The sequence below is a fragment of the Schistocerca nitens genome, chromosome 6 (genome assembly GCF_023898315.1).
Source record: "Schistocerca nitens isolate TAMUIC-IGC-003100 chromosome 6, iqSchNite1.1, whole genome shotgun sequence".
Classification (NCBI taxonomy): domain Eukaryota; kingdom Metazoa; phylum Arthropoda; class Insecta; order Orthoptera; family Acrididae; genus Schistocerca; species Schistocerca nitens.
The window spans coordinates 443,289,473-443,311,345 of record NC_064619.1 but is presented as its reverse complement, the minus strand read 5'-3'; the positions used below and the strand labels follow the sequence as shown (position 1 = coordinate 443,311,345).

General features: G+C 40.6%; 1 protein-coding gene across 1 annotated transcript in view; it reads left to right on the top strand.

The window, feature by feature from the left end:
• LOC126263398 (uncharacterized oxidoreductase YjmC-like) overlaps nucleotides 1-21,873 on the top strand; it is a 229,207-nt gene that overhangs the window by 207,261 nt on the left and 73 nt on the right. Inside the window, exon 8 of the mRNA XM_049960493.1 lies at nucleotides 2,170-2,280. Within this exon, the coding sequence (XP_049816450.1) occupies nucleotides 2,170-2,280 (111 nt within the window). The remainder of the gene's footprint in view (nucleotides 1-2,169; nucleotides 2,281-21,873) is intronic.

Genomic DNA, 21,873 nt, shown 5'->3' with positions numbered 1-21,873 from the left:
CACGTGTTGAGCAATTCAGCGGTACGTCCACCCGGCCTCCCGCATGCCCACTATACGCCCTCGCTCAAAGTCCGTCAACTGCACATACGGTTCACGTAGACGCTGTCGCGGCATGCTACCAGTGTTAAAGACTGCGATGGAGCTCCGTATGCCACGGCAAACTGGCTGACACTGACGGCGGCGGTGCACAAATGCTGCGCAGCTAGCGCCATTCGACGGCCAACACTGCGGGTCCTGGTGTGTCTGCTGTGCCGTGCGTGTGATCATTGCTTGTACAGCACTCTCGCAGTGTCCGGAGCAAGTATGGTGGGTCTGACACACCGGTATCAATGCGTTCTTTTTTCCATTTCCAGGAGTGTATGTTTAGAAAGTCTGATGCATTACCTGATATCAATAAAACATGTGTAAAACATATACATTAATAACAGTGCCTGAAAGAATTAGGTGTTGATTTTTATATAATATTGTGCCCCAAAAAAGTACCCATTATCCTTAAGACTTTTTGTAACATGTTTATTGATTATGACATAATCTATCCTGCAGTAGTCTGTCACTCTTACATCAGTGTCTACTGTGTTTACAAAGTTGTATGACTTCAGTATCTCTATCAACCTCAAGTTAGTCATGTCTATTTATTTATTTACATTTTCTTTGCGTGGAGCCATCGTAATGATGGCTTTTGCAAACGTCAGACTTAACAGTATGGTTATATTTACACTTTTAAAATACACTATATTCTGTAGCTGTTGCTTCTTATGACTATTTTTTACATTTATCACATTACAACTGATATGCTAATGCCTCATGTTACAATCACTATCTTAAAATTTGTTGAAAGATTATAAACAGTTTTCTATTAGAAAAAAATTTAATTTTGTTTTAAAAACATTTCCCATGTACGTTCTTAGAGAGTTTGGTAGCTTGTTATACCAAATCAAACCACTGATATATGGACTTCTATCAGTCATTTTTAATGTTGTTCTGTTACAGAAATAGTTATACCTTGTTCTAGTGTTGCGATCATGTACATCACTGCCCTTGATAGCTTCTGTTGGTTGACTTATAAAAAATACAACTATTTTGAAGATGTTCAGAGAATATATTGTCAGATATTTGTGCTGCACAAGCACTTCACGACGTGAGACTTGAATCTTTATGTCCCCCCCCCCCCTTAAATTAATAAAATCATATCTTCAGAATTGTAAGCTAGTTGTTTGTGTAGGGAAAGAAATGTCGAGTATAGAACAAGTCAAGGTAGATGTTCTGCAGGGATCTGTACTGGGCCCCTTTTTGTTCCTAATAATGATAAATGATCTGCCAGCATTTATCAAGTCCACCACTGTGTTGTATGCAGATGATACAACATTTCTTCATGCTAGTGATTATTTCAACAGCCTTAAAACTTGTGCAGCAAAGACAATTGACCAAGCATCCTATTGGTTCAAGGCAAATGGATTCCTGATGAATGAAAACAAAACACAGCAGATGGTTTGTAGTCTTAGAGATAAGCCTCTGTCAGATGGTCCAAGTTATGCCAAATTTTTGGGGGTATACATAGATGATAAATAATCTTGGGGTCAACATTTGCAATATATTAGTGGTAAGTTGTCAAAAGTTATTTACCTGTTAAGTGACTTATGGATTGTGTTCCTGAAAAATATGTTAGAACATCCTATTTTTCATTCTTTCAAAGTATAATAACATATGGAATTATTTTGTGGGGGAAATCTAGCTGTGTACATAACATATTAATACTGCCAAAAAAATCTATCTAACACATTCAGAGCACACAGGGACAGGTACAAAGACACCCGCATTAACATATCCAGAGCAGTTAAAGGGTTATCTCTTCTTTCTCCACCCCATTTTGTTCCGGTTCTTCAGGCTTTTGCCTCTGGTTTAACCTCCCATTTTTCTACTTTTATTCTAAAATTGTTCCTTATCTCTATTTCTTCTTTGGTGATTTTGGCTAATTCCAAGTCTTTTTTAACATTTTGGATCCATTCTCCTTCATTAGCAAAGGAATCTACATATTTTACTATTCTTTTTGTTAGTCTGTGTTTGGGAGCCTCATTACATGGCCACAGAATTATTATTATTATTATTATTATTATTATTATTATTGTTGTTGTTGTTGTTGTTGTTATTCATTTATTTTTTATTTTCCAGCAAGATCCCAGCAAGCCAGTACTTGTACCAGGTGATCCTGAGAAGAAAAACATGAAACTTGTTGATAAACAAGGAGGAATACAATACCATGAGAACCAACTCAAGGCATCGGTTAGTACTGAATGCCTTATATAACATCTCTATTGTTAACCCTAAGGGAAACTTTTGTTGAGAAAGTATTAATTTCTATCTATTAGCTGTTCCTTCTTCTGTTAGTTGAATGATATCCTGCAACAATGGAAATTTTTGAGTATAGCCAAAACTTTATGCAAGGGAAGAAGAGAGAGAGAAAGAGAGAGAAGAGATAAAGCAGGAGAAAATGGTATTTTGAGTCACAAAAATGGAGCAATAATTGTTGTTATACCCATAGCAACATGCCGCAGTTAAGCTGGATAATAGACCACCTGTAGACCTATTTCGCAAGCCAGTTTGATAGGTACATTTATTGGCAGTACTACTGACGCACTCAATATGAATTGAAGACATGAATGGTAAGAAGCACACAATTCAGGTTTTACATACATCAGACTTGATTAAGCATGTTGGAGTTTGGATCTTCAGCACTATTTTCATGTGTCAGTCTGGAATTTTAGCCCATCAGCAAAGCTCTCAGGGAGGCATCATTATCAGAATTTCTGTGACTTTGTCATATTTCAGTGTATTTATCCTGGTGAGATCTGCATCTGTAACTTCTAATGATGTTGCATTCCTAAGACTGATGATGAAAGGTAAAAATCCGAGAATGACACATTAAAGATGGAGCTAAGCTACTAAAATGTATCTTCATTGATATATATGTAAATTTTAGTGAGTAGTTGTGTAGTATTCTTTTCACTCCAGCACTATTCATTTGTCAAGATAGCTGACGTGTGTCAGAAAGGAACCTTGTGAGAAATTCAGTTAACTCACAACGAGTTTCATATCAGTAAAATGTTAGCACCATGAATTGTAGTCCACTGTTGTCAATTGCCTTAGCCAATCTTCTTGCTCTCGTCCTTCACAGATAACAGTAATGAACAGTCACAATACATGGAACCAATGCTCCCTGACCAATATTCACCTCACTCATCCTCCCCCATCAAGCGCTGTTACATTGGCTCAGCATGAAAATGTCAAGTTCTGGCAGGGTTAAGGTGAAACTTCTCATGTGCGAAATTGTATATCACTACATGCGTGATGAGAAACATTTGTAGACAAACAAGTTGCATGAAAATAATATAATGATAATAATAATAATGTCCAGAGGAATGTTAGGTAATGATTCTTGCAGTCAAATGTTAAGGAAAGAAGTGTACATTCTGTAAATGCTAATTAATAATATAGTATAGCAGGCCATCTTGGATTTTCCATTATTGTTTGTTTTAATTTACTTTTCCATTTCCAACATAAATGTGCCATTCTCTTGTATCTTGTAAGTCAGAGAACATTATTCAATTCTATTGCAAAATTACAATTTTTCTGCTTATTTGCTATAAAAGTTTGTTTTCTTTAACATAAATTGCAAAATGCACATCATGCATAATGGTGGATATAGTGACTGTGTTGGGAAAAATCGGTGGTCTATCATTCACAAGTGTGTGATGAACCACAACAAAACATAAACTAAATAAGTAATAAATGTAAGAGTTTAGCTATTCACTATACATGTGAAGCACTGGAAAGGAGCAAAAGTTGTTTAGTTAGTAAAAAAATTAGTCATACCTACGGAAAACACACACAACGAGTTGGATGTGCTGGAAGGAGCATAAAGACAAAATAGGGGGGGGAGGGGGATTCAAGGGATGGGTACAGGTCAGAAGAAAGAGATGCGGACTTAATCCAAAGAGAGGGTTGGCACAGAGTGGTAGAGAGATACAGTATGTGGAATTAGTCTCATTTAGTGAGAATAGAGCAGAATCAATTGGAAACTGAATGGGAGAGAGAGAGAGGGAAGAAGGGCGGAGGAGCTATTGGGAAACTGAACCCTGGTGTATACCATAAGAACTTCCTCTTTGGAATGTTTCCCTACTTTCTATCTATTGTCCTGACTTATGTCCTTCAGCCTGTACTCTTTCCCATTTCTCTCTCTGTGTGTTCCTTCCAAAATGCTCATGCTTTAACCCTCCACTAAACACATTTGTTGTTTCTAACCCCGCAAGAGCTTTCATAAAAACCTCCTCTTCCATTTATAATTAATTCTTTTTTTTTTTTTTATTTATCAATTTACGTTGACAGGAATTCTGTTAGTTATGAAGACCAGTCTAATCTTTTGACTTAATTTAACATTTCAAACAACACATTGTGGGGTCTTACTGACTCGCCACTAATAAGGTGCCTACGGGATGCATTGTCCTCAGAATGCTATACAACAATTCAAAAAAATAATCTTAGTAGCTTTATTTCTAGAACGCAATTGACAATACATAACTCAGGAGATTTGCAAGTAGTAGTCACAAACGAGGGGTGATTTTCAATATAATTTAGAATCTTTGATATGTGAACTGTTCAGGCAAGTTGACACACATCACTGATAACTAATGTCCATGATCTGGTGCTGATCTGTGCAGCCGAGGCTAGCAGGAGTATCACTTATATTCCCATCTTCCAGTTGTCACTCTTGGCATGGTACGGTCCAATTCTGCGCACCATTGGGCACCTTTTCTTCACCACCTTCTCTGTTCTTGCATTCCGTATCTTTGTTCCGGTGCTTGTGGTTACGCCAGAACATTCCTCCCCCCAAAAGCGACGGACTGTCATTGTGTATGGAGTGCGCCCATGGCGAGGGATGCAGGAGCGTAGACACTTTGATGGACCAGAAGCTGTGGCTGTAGGCGACGTCCAACTTCTGGCCGTATCCCACCATCCAGCCTGCACTCTGGCAGAAACGGCCACCGGAAAACAACCAGAAGGGTATGCGTCCACCTATTGCTACCATGAACCACATGAAGAAGGCAGCAACTGCTGCAATGTTGGCGGGTCCAGCGACATTGGTAGGACGAGAGGAGGTGTCGTGATGACACCCTCTGGTGGCTGCTGTGGCCGCACTGTCCTGTGGACCGATGAATATGGGAGAAGAGAGACTGAAAGATCATCATGTATGTGACAGAGGTGAACCATCAGGACCTGAAACAAGATACATGCAAGCACCAAGCCAACAGATGATCCCATCTTCGTTGCTAGTTGTGGGGTGTTGCCCACTCGTCACTAATAGGTTACATATGGGATGCAGTGTACTCAGAATGCTATGCAACAATTCAAACAAATAATATTAGTAGTTTTATTTCTAAAAAGAAATTGACAGTACTTAAGTTTGGAGATTTACAAGTAGTAGCTGCAAATGAGGGGTGACTTGCAATATAATTTAGAGTCCTTGATATGTGAACTGTTCAGGCTAGTTGACACAGGTCACTGATAACTAACGTCCACAATCTGGTGCCAATCTGCAAGGCCAAGGCTAGCAGAAGTGTCACTTATATTCCCTTCTTCCAGGTGTTGCTCTTGGTGCGGCATGGTCCAATTCCACGCACCATTGGGCGCCATTTCCTCACCGCCTTCTCTGCTCTTGCATTTCGCTTCTTCATTCCGGTGCTTGTGGTAACGCCAGAACACTCATTGTGGTGATATCAGATTTATGTCCACAATAAGTAGCACTGAAACCATTGTGGATTTTGTTGATGCCACGCAGAACTAATTAATTCACATACAGCTGAGTAAATTTCCTTCATTTCCTTTGGACTATATCTACATACATCTACATCTACATACATAATCTGCAAGCCATATTATGGCGAATTGCAGTAGGCACCACGTACCACCATTAGACATTTCCCTTCTCGTTTTATTCACAAATGGAGTGAGGGAAAAACAACTGTCCAAAATCCTCTGTACAGGACCTAATTTCTCTCATCTTTCCTGTATGGTCCACCCTCCATGTACCATAGACCATATCCCTGCAGCTGATGAAGAGATTGAAGAAATGTATGGTGAGATAAAAGAAACTAATCAGATACCAGTAGTTAAGGGAGACAAAAATTTAATTGTGATGGGGGAATGGCATTTGAGAGTAGGAAAAGGAAGAGAAGAAAAAAATTGTAGGCGATTATGGATAGGGTTGCCATACGCCACGGATTTCACGGACAGTCCGCGATTTTAGGGTAAATGAAAACGTCTGGGCCGAAAAGGCAAATGTCCGCGATATTTGCTGGATTTGAAGTCAACTTCCGGTAATTTCAAAAATTGCTGTCAAAGAAGCATCAATATGTTATCTCTTTGCCTTCACATTATATAAAATCCAAACAGAACAGAACAGCTTTCGAGATATGGAAACAATGGGCAGTCAGGCTCTAATCAAGGTTCTGAGAAATACGATTGATATAAGAAAAGCTCAAATGATGACAATAGAACTTCGTGTACTGAATAATGTAATGCATATTCTTATTTTTTGTAATAAATGCTTTCTTAATGAAGCAGTCCTTCCTAAACTCTGGATCATTAATTAAATGCACATTTCCCTTAGCTTATGGGCATGAGGACTCCTTATTCCTCTTATCTCCTTCGATCGGCTACGGTGACCGTAAGGTTTGTCCTGGTTTTGGATTCCGAGATTATGGCAACCCTAATTATGGACTGGGAGAAAAGAATGAAAGAGGAAGCCATCTGGTAGAATTTTAGACGGAGCATAGTTTAATCAACTGCTAACTCTTGGTTTAAGAACCATGAAAGCAGGTTGTATACATTTAAGATACCTGTAGACATTGGAAGGTTTCAGATTGATCATATAATGGTAAGACAGAGATTTTGGAACCAGATGTTAAATTGTAAGACATTTTCAGGGGCAGATGTGGACTTTGACCAGAATTTATTGTTTATCAACTGTAGATTAAAACTAAAGAAATTGAAAAAGGTCAGAAATTAAGGAGATGGGACCTGGATAGGTTGAAAAAACCAGAGGTTGTTCAGAGTTTCAGAGGAAGCAGTGCGCAATGAGCGACCGCCACGGTCGCAGGTTCGAATCCTGCCTCGGGCATGGATGTGTGTGATGTCCTTAGGTTAGTTAGGTTTAAATAGTTCTAAGTTCTAGGGGACTGATGACCTCAGATGTTAAGTCCCATAGTGCTCAGAGTCATTTGAACTACGCAATGACTGGCTAGAACAGGGGAAAGGAATGCAGTAGAATACGAATGGGTAGCTTTGCGAGATGAAATATTAAAAGCAGCAGAGGATCAAATAGATAAAAAGAGAATGCCTTTAGAAATCCTTGGATAACACAGGAGATATTGAATTTAATTGATGAAAGGAGAAAATATTAATATACAGTAAATGAAGCAAACAAAATGGAATATAAATGTCTAAAAAATGTTAGTGACAGGAAGTGGACAGTGGCTAATCAGGAATGGATAAGAGACAAATGTAAAGATGTAGAAGCATATTTCACTAGAGAAAAGATAGATACAGCCTACAGGAAAATTAAAGAGGGCTTTGGAGAAAAGAGAACAAGGTGTATGAATAATAAGAGCTCAGATGAAAAACCAGTCCTAAGCAAAGAAGAGAAAGCTGAAAATTGGAAGGAGTAAATAGGCGCTCTACACAAGGGAGATAAACTTGAAGGCAATATTATAGAAATGGAAGAGGACATAGATGAAGATGAGATGGGAGATTTGATACTGTAAGGATTTGACAAAGCACTGAAGACCTATGTGGAAACATAGCCCAAGGAGAAGACAACACTACGTCAAAACAACTGACAGCATTGCAAGAGCCAGCCGTGACAAAATTCTTCCATGTTGTGTGCAAGATGTATGAGACAGGCAAAATACCCTCAGACTCAAAGAGAATGTAATAATTCCAATTCCAAAGAAAGCAGGTCCTGACAGGTGTGAATATTACCAAAATATCAATGTCATAAACCTTGTTTGCAAAATACTAACATGAATTATTTACAGAACAATGGAAAAGCTGGTAGAAGCCAGGCTGGGGAATAACCAGTCTGGATTCCAGAGAAATGTAGGAACATGTGAGGCAATACTGAGCCCATGAATTAGTTTGGAAGACAGGTTAAGGGAAGACAAATCTATGTTTATAGCATTTGTAGACTTAGAGAAAACTATTGACAATGTTGACAGAAATACTCTCTTTGAAATATTGGAGGTAGCTAGGGTAAAATATGGGGAGTCAAAAAAAACTAAAACTAAACTCAGTCTGAACAGATCTTAGAAGACCCTAACGGTACTGACAGACCACTGTGTCATCCTCAGCCTAAGGCAAGGCCATTGGCAAGGGGAATTAAAAGCTATTTACAACTTGTACAGAAATCAGTCATGGGAATGAAAGAGAAGCAGTGGTTGAGAAGAGAGTGAGTCAGGGTTGCAGCCTATCACCATATTATCCAATCCGTACATTGAGCAATCAGTAAAGGAAACAAAATAAAATTTTGGAATAGGATTTAAATTCTGGAAGAAGAATTAAAAACTACAAGGTTTACTGATGACAATGTAATTCTGTCAGAGATGGCAAAGGAGCAGGAGCAGTTGAACAGAATGGACAGTGTCTTGAAAGGAAGATATACGAAAAACATCAAAAAAAGCAAAACTTGCATAATGGAAGGTGGTTGAATTAAGTCAAGTGATGCTGAGGGAATTAGATTAGGAAATGAAATGCTTAAAGTAGTAGATGAGTTTTTTTATTTGAGCAGCAGAATTACTGATCATGGCTGAAGTAGAGAGGATATAAAATCTAGGCTGGTATGGCAAGAAAAGTGTTTCTGAAGAAAAGAAATTTGTTAACATGGAGTGTAGATTTAAGTGTTAGGAATTTTTTCTGGAAGTTTTTGTATCGAGTGTAGACACATATGGAAGTGAAACATAGGCAATAAACAGTTTAGATAAGAAGAGAATAGGAGCTTTTGAAATTTGGTGCTACAGCAGAATGCTGAAGATTAAGTGCGTAGATCACATGACTAATGAGGAGGTACTGAATAGATCCAGAGAGGCAAGAAATACTTGGCACAACTTGAATAAAAGAAGGGATTGTTTGATATTCTGTCAGGGAATTGAGCATTGGAGGGAAATTGGGGGTGGGGGGGGGGGTGGGTGAGGGGGGCGGAGGTAACAAGGTGTGGAGAGGGTGGGGTGCTAAAGATGAATTTGTAAGCTGATTCAGAAGGTTGTAAGTTGCAGTGACTATCCAGAGATGCAGAGGCTTGCACATGGTAGAGTAGTATGGAGAGCTGCATCAAATCAGTCTACAGTCTGAACACCATGACAACATCTTTATGATTCTTATGCAAAATGTATGTTTGTGGTCATAGAACCATTCCACAGTCTACATTTTCTCAATACTTACATGCTCATCAAACCTATTGATGATTAATCTAGCAGTACAACTCTGGATTGCTTTGATGTCTCTTTTAATCTGACCTAGTAGGGATCCCAAACACTCAAAAAGTACTAAAAAATGAGTCACACTAGCTTTATATATGCCATCCAGTTTGTGGATAGCTACACTTTCCCAAACTCTCTCAATAAAATATTACCAAACTGACATGCTCATTCCATTTCATATCACTTTTTGAGTTAACACCTAGATATTTAATCAATGTGCCTATGTCAGGAGTGCACTACTATTGCTGCATTCAAATGTTACAGGGTAGTTTTACCTACTCGTGCATTAACTTACTTTTTTTTTACATTAAAAGCAAGCTGCCATTCATAACACCAGCTAGAAATTCTTACTAATCATCTTGTATCTGTCTTCCTATACAACACAGCAACAGAAGCAAACAGCCACAGATTGGTGCTTATCCTGTCCATCAAGTTATTTATGTATGCAGAGATAAGAGTTATTCTTTTGTCACTTCACTGTGGTTCTCCTGATAATACCCTTTTCTATGATGAATGCTCATCATCGAAGACAACATCCTGGGTTCTATTACGAGGGTCAACCACAAAGTAAGTTCTGTTTCTATTTCTATCCACAGGAGCACTACAATCGCAGCTCTGAGCATGCATGGCAGTTACTTTGACTCAAGTAGAAGATGTGCACTATTTTCAGATCACTTCTGCCGACGTGTGCTTTGCAGTGCTTCTTTATAATGTCAGCCGTAATTGAAAATGCGCGTGAAATCAGATATGTGATTCGTTTCCTAAATGCAAAGAAAGTTAAACCAAAGGAAATTCATTGGCAAATCTGTGAGGTTTACAGACAAAATGCTATGAGTGATTCAATGGTTAGAAGATGGGTCAGACTGTTCAGTGAAGGACATGATCAAGTACACGATGAAGAATGAAGTGGACACCAGTCTCTGCTTACTGATGAACTAGTTCATACAAGTGAAGAGAAGATTAAGCACAACCATAAGTTTACACTTAGTGCCCTTGCTATGGAAGTTCCGCAAATCTCAGGATCACTAATTCATTGAAACTGTTACTGAAAAACTGAAATTTCGAAAACTTTGCTCATGTTGGGTACACAGAATTCTTACTGAACAACACAAAAAACAACAGATGGGCAGTGCACTTCAGTTTTTGACATGCTACAATGAAGGCGATGTTTTTCTTTCTCGGATAGTCCCGGGGGGTGAAACTTGGGTATCATACGACACCCCTGAAAAAAAAAAACGGTGATCAGTGGAATGGAGGCACACTTCATCCCCAACTAAGATTAAGCCTAAGCAAATCTTGACACCTCAAAATGTCATGAGCAGCTTTTTTTGGGACAGAAAAGGCATTTTTCTGATAGATTTCTTACCACGAGGCCAAACAATCAATGCACATGGTTTCTGCGAGACCATTAAGAAATTGCGCTGCGCAATACAGAACAAGTGCTGAGGATTACTGTCAAAAGGCGTTGTTTTTTTCCACGATAATGTCTGACCTCACACAGCGAATGTGACCAAACAACTCATACGGGAATTTCACTGGGATGCGTTTGATCATCCTCCGTACAGCCTGGACCTCGCTCCTAGCGACTTTCATCTCTTCTTACACCTAGAATCTGTCCTTGGTGGTCAACACTTCAGTGATGATGACGACCTGAAAGAACATCTTACCACATGGTTGAATACACAGGATGCAACCTTCTATGAAGAAGGCATATATAAACTTGTGCCACACTATGACAAGTGCCTACAAAATTTCAGAAGCTATGTACAAAAGTAGTTTAACAGTTGTAGATTTTTGTACAGTAAATATTTTTTCTGTATCTGTACACATTTCTTTTATATAACCAAACAGAACTTACTTTGTGGACATACCTCGTGTTTAAAATGTTTCTGAGGCACTGACATATCTGGGAACCTAAACCATATGCTCGGACCCTCATCAACAGTCTGCAACGGGGCACCATGACAAATACTTTCTAGAAATCTAGGAAGATCGAATCTTACTGCTGCCCTCCACCCTTGGTTTGTACGATATCATGTGAGAAAAGAGCAACCTGAGTTTTGCACAAATATTGCCTTCTAAATCTGTGCTGATTTGTTTACAAAAGCTTTTGTGTCACAAGGAAATTTAAGAATTCTGCTGCAAACCAATGTTAAGCTGATTGGCTTGTAATTATGTGGATCCATTTTTTTTTACCTTTCTTATACACAGGAGTCACCTGCACTTTTTTCCAGTTACTTGGGAATGTGCGCTGGGCAAGAAATTCATGGTAAATGCAGGCTAAATAAGGGCCAGTGCCACAGAGTACTCTCTGTGAGACCAAATTTGGTTTACACCTGGACCTGATGACTTTTTTGTTTTCAGTTCTTTCAGTTGCATTTGTACATCATGGATGACTATTTCTATGTCCCCCAAGTGGGACTCTGTACAATAGTCAAATGATGGTATATTTGTACAGTCCTCCTTTGTGAATGATTTCTTAAACTTGAAATTTAAAACTCCAGCTTTGCTCTTTTCTATTGCCATCCAAGATAGTTTACAACTGACTGGACAGAAGCCTTTGACATGCTTAGGAATTTTACACATGACCAGAATTTCCTCAGGCTGTTGGCAAAATCTTTTGCTAATGTGTAACAGTGGAAGTTATTGTATACATCATGCAATGATCTTCTTATGGACACAAAAATTGCTACTAAATTTTGTCTGCCAACATTTGTGCATTCAATTTTTGAGAAAGTAATTTAATTGGATAGATAAAAAAAATCTACTCATCAAGCAGTGGCAGAACACACACATGAAAAGAGGGTTGTAATTAGGCAAGCTTTGGAGCCATTGACTCCTTCTTCAGGCAGAAGGGTTGAAGGGGAAGGAAGAGGGGTAGAGGAAAAGGAATGGAGAGGTCTAGGAAAAGGAGTAGATTTCAGAAAAGTCACCCAGAACTGCAGGACAGGGGAGACTTACCACACGGGATGAGAAGGAAGTCTCCCCTGTGGAGATCAGTCAAGTGTAATATGTAGTTACTTATTTATCCCTACATAATTAATAGATGAGGCTCAGACTGGCCATAAACAGTAGTTCATTCAACATCCAAGTGCTAGTTAAGTGTTTAAACTGAAATTTTTGGTGTGGACTACATTATTAACAGCAGATTGTACCCACCACCAATTCTTCAAGCAGTTTTGACAGACACTGGTGCTGAGGCTAACTGCACTCATAAAAATAGATACGCTAAGATAAAAATTGATAAGCTACACATTGTGTGTATGTTGCAGCAAAATTAGCACACTTTTTTCATCTATGGATAAAAAATATCTACTTAATTTTCGGATCATAATTGCTTGATCATGATTTATTGGTTATTATGACTGTTCAGATTGTGTTCCACATACTAAAGTGTTGTTTGAAGCTCAATAAACGTTTGTAGCCAACAGTCTCATTCATCATCACTGATATTTGCCACACATACTATTCATCCATGTTAATGCACTGGCATGTCTCAAATGAAAGTTCATTGATATTGTGAACATATTGGCTTACCCACCTCCCACTGTCATGTATCACTTGTCTTCTACTGACTCCTGGTTACCTTCTGAATGCTTGAACGTATTTACTGTATTAAATTTCACTCACAAAATTCTTTGGCAGATTTCAGCTTCTGTTCCTTCAATTTGAAAAAAAAATAAATAAAGTAATTAATTAAGTCATATTAATACAGATCTTCCCATTCAGGTAGCCATTTCAAATTTTATTGACTTATTGCGTCAGACTGTGAAGAAACCACCTAAGTCTAAGATATGCACTCTCACAAAGATGCCTTGTCACTGTCTGTCAGTTGAAATGTGAATGAAGAGCACCTAGCAGCAGAAATTAGTTTAGTTAGAATATTAGAATTCACAGATAATATGTACTACCCAATCTCACTTCTGACAGCTTTATCCAAAATTCTTGAAAAAGTAATCTATTCAAGAGTGGCATGACATACGTATTTGTCAAAATGAATTGGTTAGACTGTCAGTGAGAGAGCTCCATGAGTTCCTGTTGCTAATAAGGCGAGTACACCGATCGTTTATTACATATTTTTACAAGCTTCAAACAGGAGCGACTTATTTTCAGTTATCTGTGTAGTTACAAGTGGGGTGTTTTCTTTTTTTTTTTTTTTCTTTTTTTTTATTTTTTTTTTATTTATTTTTTTTTTTAAATTGCTTGCATATTTGATTGCTTACTAGGGACACTCATTTATTTTAATAACAGTGTAGCATAGAGTACCGTTGTTGTTATTGACCCTTGTATTGACCCTCATATCGTACAGGCTTTTGTTTGTTTTGGTTAGATCAGCTCAATGTCAGTTAGACCATCAGTGAGAGATCACATCGAGTTCCTGCTGCTAATAAGGCGAGTACACCATTCGTATATTACGTATTTTTAAGAGCTTCGAACAGGAGCGACTTCAGCAATGGATGAGAACTGTGATTGCTGTGTATAGATGCAAACTGAGTTGTTGACCCTTTGCTCACAGCTCCAGGCTGTGTTTGCCTCCATCATGCAGCTTGAGGCTGCTGCCAAGGGGCATCACTCTAGGGGATTGGACGTGGGTATGTGAGGAATGATGAGCATGTCCCACGTGTCCGCCTGAATGGTCTACTGCTGTGGTTGCCCCGGGTGCTGCCTGCACTGAGGTTGATCCCTCACCAGTGGTCGAGTGGGAGATCATGCCAAAGTCTGGCAGGCAGCGAAAGACTTTCTGAGGGGCCGATTGTAGGGCCTCCCCGGTTCATTTGACCAACAGGTTTTGGGCGTTATCTGTGGCTGACGAAGTCTCTGAGCCAGATGCAGTTGTCTACCCTGTTCCAGAGGAAGCATCTCAGCTCGCAAGGTCTGGGCATTCATAGAGGGTGGATTTTCTGGTAATTGGGAGCTCCACCGTTAGGCACATAATGAAGCCTCTCAGGAACATGGCTGTCAAGGAGGGGAAGGAAGCCAATGTGCATACCATGTACATACCGGTGGGAGTCATTCTGTATGTGTAAAGGGTGCTTGCCGATGCCATGAAGAGTACTGGGTGCAGCTAACTGCAGGTGGTGGCCCATGTTGGTACCAGTGACGTGTATCGCTTTGGATCGGAGGAGATTCTCTCTGACTACAGGCTGTTAGCAGAAATGGCGAAGACTGCCAGTCTTGCTTGCGAGATTAAGGTGGAGCTCACAATCTGTAGCATCATCAACAGAACCGACTGTGGTCCTTTGGTGCAGATCCAAGTGGAGGGTCTGACTCAGAGATTCAGGAGGTTCTGTGGCTGTGAAGGCTGCAGATTCCTTGACTTGTGCCATCGGGTGGTGGGTTTTCAGGTTCCGCTTAATAGGTCAGGAGTCCATTACACACAGGAAGGGGCTACACAGGTAGTGGGGGCTGCGTGGAAGGGACTGGGCGGTTTTTTAGGTTCGAGGGTCTCACGAAACCACAGAAAGGGCGTCTGTTTAGAAGGGGCAGGTAAAACACGGTAAGGTAGTTGTAGAACCAATCGGTATTGTAGTTGTAAATTGTCGTAGCTGTACTGGAAAAGAACCAGAGCACCAAACCCTAATAGAAAGCACTGAAGCTCAAATAGTTATAGGTAAGGAAAAATAAGTTCAGAAATTTTTTCAAATGACGTGACAGTGTTGAGAAAGTGTATATTAAATGTAGTTGGTGGTGGAGTATTCATTGCTGTCAGAAACAGTTTACCTTGTAATGAAACTGAAGAAGATAGTTCCAGAAAAATGGTATGGGTAGAGATTATACGTGACAATCGGACTAAACTATTAATTGGATCGTTTTACTGACCCCCTGACTCAGAAGATACACACGCATCAAAAAAAGTTTTGCATCACCTCGGTCCTGAGAGTTCTGGAACCTGTACAGAAAATTGGGAACAGAGATCAACATAAACATTATTTCCGCCCCTTTTATTGCTCATTAAAACCACACATTGCATGTTGTACCACCATACAGCGAGACCTTCAGAGGTGGTGTCCAGATTGCTGTACACACCGGTACCTCTAATACCCAGTAGCATTGAGGGCATGCCTGTATTCATCGTGGCATGCTATCCACAAGCTCATCAAGGCACTATTGGTCCAGATTGTCCCACTCCTCAATGGCGACTCGGCATGGATCTGTCAGAGTGGTTGGTGGGTCACATCATCCATAAACAGCCCTTTTCAATCTATCTCAGGCATGATCGATAGGGTTCATGCCTGGAGAACATGCTGGCCTCTCTATGAGCGATTTCATTATCCTGAAGGTAGTCATTCACAAGATGCACACAATGGAGGTGTGAATAGTCATTCATGAAGACGAATACCTCACCAATATGTTGCCAATATGGTTGCAGTATCGGTCGGAGGACGACATTCACATATCACACAGCCGTTATGGCGCCTTCCATGACCACCAGGTGTGTACGTCGGCCCCACATAATGCCACCCCAAAACAGCAAGGAACCTCCACCTTGCTACACTCGCTGGACAGTGTGTCTAAGGCATTCAGCCTGACTGGGTTGCCTCCAAACACGTCTCCAACAATTGTTTTTTTGAAGGCATATGTGACACTCATCAGTGAAGAGAATGTTGTGCCAATTCTGAGTGGTCCATTCGGCATGTTGTTGGGCCCATCTGTACAATGCTGTATGGTGTCGTGGTTGCAAAGATGGACCTCGCCATGGACATCGGGAGTGAAGTTGCGCATCATGCAGCCTACTGCACACAGCTTGAGTCATAACATGACGTCCTGTGGCTGCACAAAAACCATTATTCAACATAGTGGTGTTGCTGTCAGGGTTCCTCCGAGCCATAACCTGTAGGTACCTGTCATCCACTGCAGTAGTAGCCCTTGGGTGGCCTGAGCGAGGCATGCCATCAACATTTCCTGTCTCTCTGTATCTATTCCATATCTGAACAATATCGCTTTGGTTCACTCCAAGACGCCTGGACACTGCTCTTGTTGAAAGCCCTTCCAGGCACAAAGTAACAATTCGGACCGCAGCATTGACCATCTAGGCATGGTTGAACGACAGACAACAAGAGCTGTGTACTTCCTTCCTGGTGGAATGTTTAGAACTGATCAGCTGTCGGACCCGCTATATTTAATAGGCGCTGTTCATGCAAGGTTGTTTACATCTTTGGGCGCGTTTAGTGAGATCTTTGAACAGTCAAAGGGACTGTGTCTGTGATACAATATCCATAGTCAACGTCTATCTTCAGGAGTTCTGGGAACTGGGGTGATGCAGAACTTTTTTTTATGTGTGTAGTTGCTGAACAGTTCAAAGAAAACTTGAGTCTCATTTCAGATAGGTACCCCTTTCATACAATTTGTTTAAAACCGGTGGCAGGCATGAAACATCATCCGAAATTGTACTGAATGCTTTCTCAGAAAATTATTTTGAACAATTAGTTCATGAGCCCACTTGAAGTGTAAATGGTTGCAAAAGCATACTTGACCTCTTAGCAACAAATAATCCTGAACAAATAGGGAGTATCATGACGAATACAGAGATTAGTGACCACAAGACAGTTGCTGCTAGGCTGGATACAGAAACACCTACAACCATCAAAAAGAAAGGCAAAGTACATCTATTTAAAAAAGCTGATAAAAATGGTGGTAACGCCTTTTTAAGAGATAGTCTCCACTCCTTCCGATCTGATCACGTAAGTGTAGAAAAGATGTGGAATGATTTCAAAGAGATAGTATCAATGGCAATTGAAAGGTATATACCACATAAATTAATAAGTGATGGTCCTGATCCCCCCGTGGTCAGATCGCTGTTGCAGAAGCAGCAAGAAAAGTACGCAAAATCCCCAAGATTGGCAAAGTTCTGCAGAAGTTTGAAATATAGCGTGTACTTCAATGCGAGATGCTTTTAATAATTTTCACAACGAAACTCTGTCTCAGAATCTGGCAGAAAACCCAAAGAGATTCTGGTCAGAAATAAAGATCACCAGTGGCAAGACGCAATCAGTACCTTCACTGCGCGATAACAACGGTGAAGTTACTGATGACAGTGCCACTAAAGCAGTTATCAAACTTGGTTTTCCAAAACTCCTTCACGAAAGAGGACGAAGTAAATATTCCTGAATTCCAATCAAGAACAACTGCCAAAATGAGAAACATAGAAGTACATATCCTCAGTGTAGCAAAGCAGCTTAAATCACTTAGGCCTAATAAAGGTAAGGGCTCCGGTCCAGAGTATGTGGATACAACAGCTCCATATTTAGCAATTATATACAACCACTCTCTCACAGAAAGTTCCGTACCTAAAGACTGGAAAATTGCTTAGATCACACCAATACCCAAAAAGGGAAATAGGAGTAATCCGCTGAATTACAGGCCTATATCACTAGTGTCGATTTGCACAGATTCAGAAAAAATCGTTCTTGTGAAACACAACTAGCTCTTTATACTCATGAAGTAATGAGTGCTATTGACAACGGATGTCAAATTGATTCCATATTTTTAGATTTCCAGACGACTTTCGACACTATTCCTCACAAGCGTCTTCTAACCAAACTGTGTGCTTATGGAATATCGCCTCAGTTGTGCGACTGGATTTGTGATTTCCTGTCAGAAAGGTCACAGTTTGTAGTAATAGACGAAAAATCATCGTGTGAAACAGAGGTAATATCCGGTGTTCCCCAAGGAAGTGTTACAGGCCTTCTATTGTTCCTGATCTATATTGACGACTTAGGAGACAATCTGAGTAGCCCTATTATATTGTTTGCAGATGATGCTGTCATTTACCGTCTTGTAAAGTCATCAGATGACCAAAACGAACTGCAAAATGATCTAGATATCTGTATGGTGCGGAAAGTGGCAATTGACCCTGGATAAAGAAAAGTGTGAAGTTATTCACATGAGTACTAAAAGAAATCAGCTACATTTCGATTATGCGATAAGTCACACAAATCTGAGGGCTGTAAATTCAACTAAATACTTAGGGATTACAATTACAAATAACCTAAATTGGAACGATCGCATAGATCATATTGTGGGTAGAGCAAACCAAAGACTGTGATTCATTGGCAGAACACTTAGTAGGTGCAACAGCTCTACTAAAGAGACTGCTTGCACCATGCTTGTCCTCTGTATTCTGGAGTATTGCTGTGCGGTGTGGGATCTGCATCAGATAGGACTGATGGATAACATTGAAAAAGTTCAAAGAAGGGCGGCTCGTTATGTACTATCGTGAAATAGGGGAGATAGTGCCACAGACATGATTGTGAGTTGGAGTGGCAATCATTAAAACAAAGGCGTTTTTCGTTGTGACGGGACCTTCCCATGATATTTCAATCACCAGTTTTCTCCTCTGATTGCGAAAACATTATGTTAGCACCCATTTACATAGGGAGAAATGACCATCACAATACAATAAGAGAAATCAGGGCTTGCACTGAAAAATTTAAGTGCTCGTTTTTCCTGTATGCCGTTCGGGTGTGGAATGGTACAGACAGTTTGAAGGTGGTTCACTGAACCCTGTGCCAGGCAATTTGTTGTGAATAGCAGAGTAATCACGTAGATGTTGATATAGGTGTAGACTAACAAAATGTCAATTTGGTTTTCAGAAAGGCATTTCAACAGAAAATGCTATATATGCTTTCACTGATCAAATATGAAAGGCATTGAATAACCGAACATTGTGTGAATAATGAAATTCTTCTGTATAAGCTTAAGTATTGTGGTATGAGTGGGACAATACACAAATGGTTTAATTCATATTTAACTGGAAGAATGCAGAAGGCTGAAATTAACAGTACAGATAGCCTGCAAAAATTAACAGAGTCCTCTAATTGGGGAGGTATCAAGAATAGTGTCTCACAGGGTTCAGTCCTGGGTTCCTTGTTGTTCTTAATACACTCCTGGAAATGGATAAAAGAACACATTGACACTGGTGTGTCAGACCCACCATACTTGCTCCGGACACTGCGAGAGTGCTGTACAAGCAATGATCACACGCACGGCACAGCAGACACACCAGGACCCGCGGTGTTGGCCGTCGAATGGCGCTAGCTGCGCAGCATTTGTGCACCGCCGCCGTCAGTGTCAGCCAGTTTGCCATGGCATACGGAGCTCCATCGCAGTCTTTAACACTGGTAGCATGCCGCGACAGCGTCTACGTGAACCGTATGTGCAGTTGACGGACTTTGAGCGAGGGCGTATAGTGGGCATGCGGGAGGCCGGGTGGACGTACTGCTGAATTGCTCAACACGTGGGGCGTGAGGTCTCCACAGTACATCGATGTTGTCGCCAGTGGTTGGCGGAAGGTGCACGTGCCCGTCGACCTGGGACCGGACCGCAGCGACGCACGGATGCACGCCAAGACCGTAGGATCCTACGCAGTGCCGTAGGGGACCGCACCGCCACTTCCCAGCAAATTAGGGACACTGTTACTCCTGGGGTATCGGCGAGGACCATTCGCAACCGTCTCCATGAAGCTGGGCTACGGTCCCGCACACCGTTAGGCCGTCTTCCGCTCACGCCCCAACATCGTGTAGCCCGCCTCCAGTGGTGTCGCGACAGGCGTGAATGGAGGGACGAATGGAGATGTGTCGTCTTCAGCGATGAGAGTCGCTTCTGCCTTGGTGCCAATGATGGTCGTATGCATGTTTGGTGCCGTGCAGGTGAGCGCCACAATCAGGACTGCATACGACCGAGGCACACAGGGCCAACACCCGGCATCATGGTGTGGGGAGCCATCTCCTACACTGGCCGTACACCACTGGTGATCGTCGAGGGGACACTGAATAGTGCACGGTACATCCAAACCGTCATCGAACCCATCGTTCTACCATTCCTAGACCGGCAAGGGAACTTGCTGTTCCAACAGGACAATGCACGTCCGCATGTATCCCGTGCCACCCAACGTGCTCTAGAAGGTGTAAGTCAACTACCCTGGCCAGCAAGATCTCCGGATCTGTCCCCCATTGAGCATGTTTGGGACTGGATGAAGCGTCGTCTCACGCGGTCTGCATGTCCAGCACGAACGCTGGTCCAACTGAGGCGCCAGGTGGAAATGGCATGGCAAGCCGTTCCACAGGACTACATCCAGCATCTCTACGATCGTCTCCATGGGAGAATAGCAGCCTGCATTGCTGCGAAAGGTGGATATACACTGTACTAGTGCCGACATTGTGCATGCTCTGTTGCCTGTGTCTATGTGCCTGTGGTTCTGTCAGTGTGATCATGTGATGTATCTGACCCCAGGAATGTGTCAATAAAGTTTCCCCTTCCTGGGACAATGAATTCACGGTGTTCTTATTTCAATTTCCAGGAGTGTATATATTAACGATTTGCTGCTCTATATTCATGAAGATGCAAAGCTGGTTCTTTTGCTGATGATATAAGTATAGTAATCACACTCAACACGCAAGAATCAGCTGAGGAAATTGTAAATAATGTCTTTCAGAAAATTGTTAAGTGGTTCTGTGTGAATGGATTCTTGCTACATTTTGAGAAAACACCGATTATTGCATTGATAAGAAATTGAATTGGAAGAACCACATCGATGATCTGCTGAAACGGTTAGGTTCAGCCACTTATGTTATTAGGGTTATTGCAAATTTTGGTGATAAATTATCACTAAATTAGCCTACTATTACTGTTTTCATTCACTGCTTTTATGTGGCATCATATTTTGGGGCAACTCGTCATTAAGAGAGAAAGTATTCATTGCACAAAAGCGTGTAATCAGAATAATAGCTGGAGTCCACCCAAGATCACCTTGCAGACATTTATTTAAGGAACTCGGGATATTCACATTACATTTGCAATACATATATTCACTTATAAAATTTGTCATTAATAACCCATTCCAATTCGAAAATAACAGCAAAGTGCATAGCTACAACACTAGAAGAAAGGATGATCTTCACTATTTTGGATTAATTCTCACTTTGCCACAGAAAGGAGTGAATTATGCTGCCACAAAAATTGTTGGTCATTAGCCAAACAGTATTAAAAGTCTGACAGATAGCCAACCAACATTTAAAAGCAAATTAAAAGAATTTCTGAATGACAACTCCTTCTACTAAAAAGATGAATTCTTAGAAATGAAGTAGTAACTGAAAAAAAAATTATTTATTTTGTGTAAAGAAAACTTATTTTAAAGTGACACGTTTCACATCATTACGAAATGTCGTATTCATGATGTATTCAACAAGGATTAATGTATGTATGTAGCTCAATGTAAATGATTGGAAATGTGATCAACAAAAGCATTTATTTTCTAACCATGTAATGTATTTATGCTCAGAATGGTTACTTAGTAAATTGATTACCTTCTTCATTAACTTAACAATTAAAATATAAAATCTTTCTT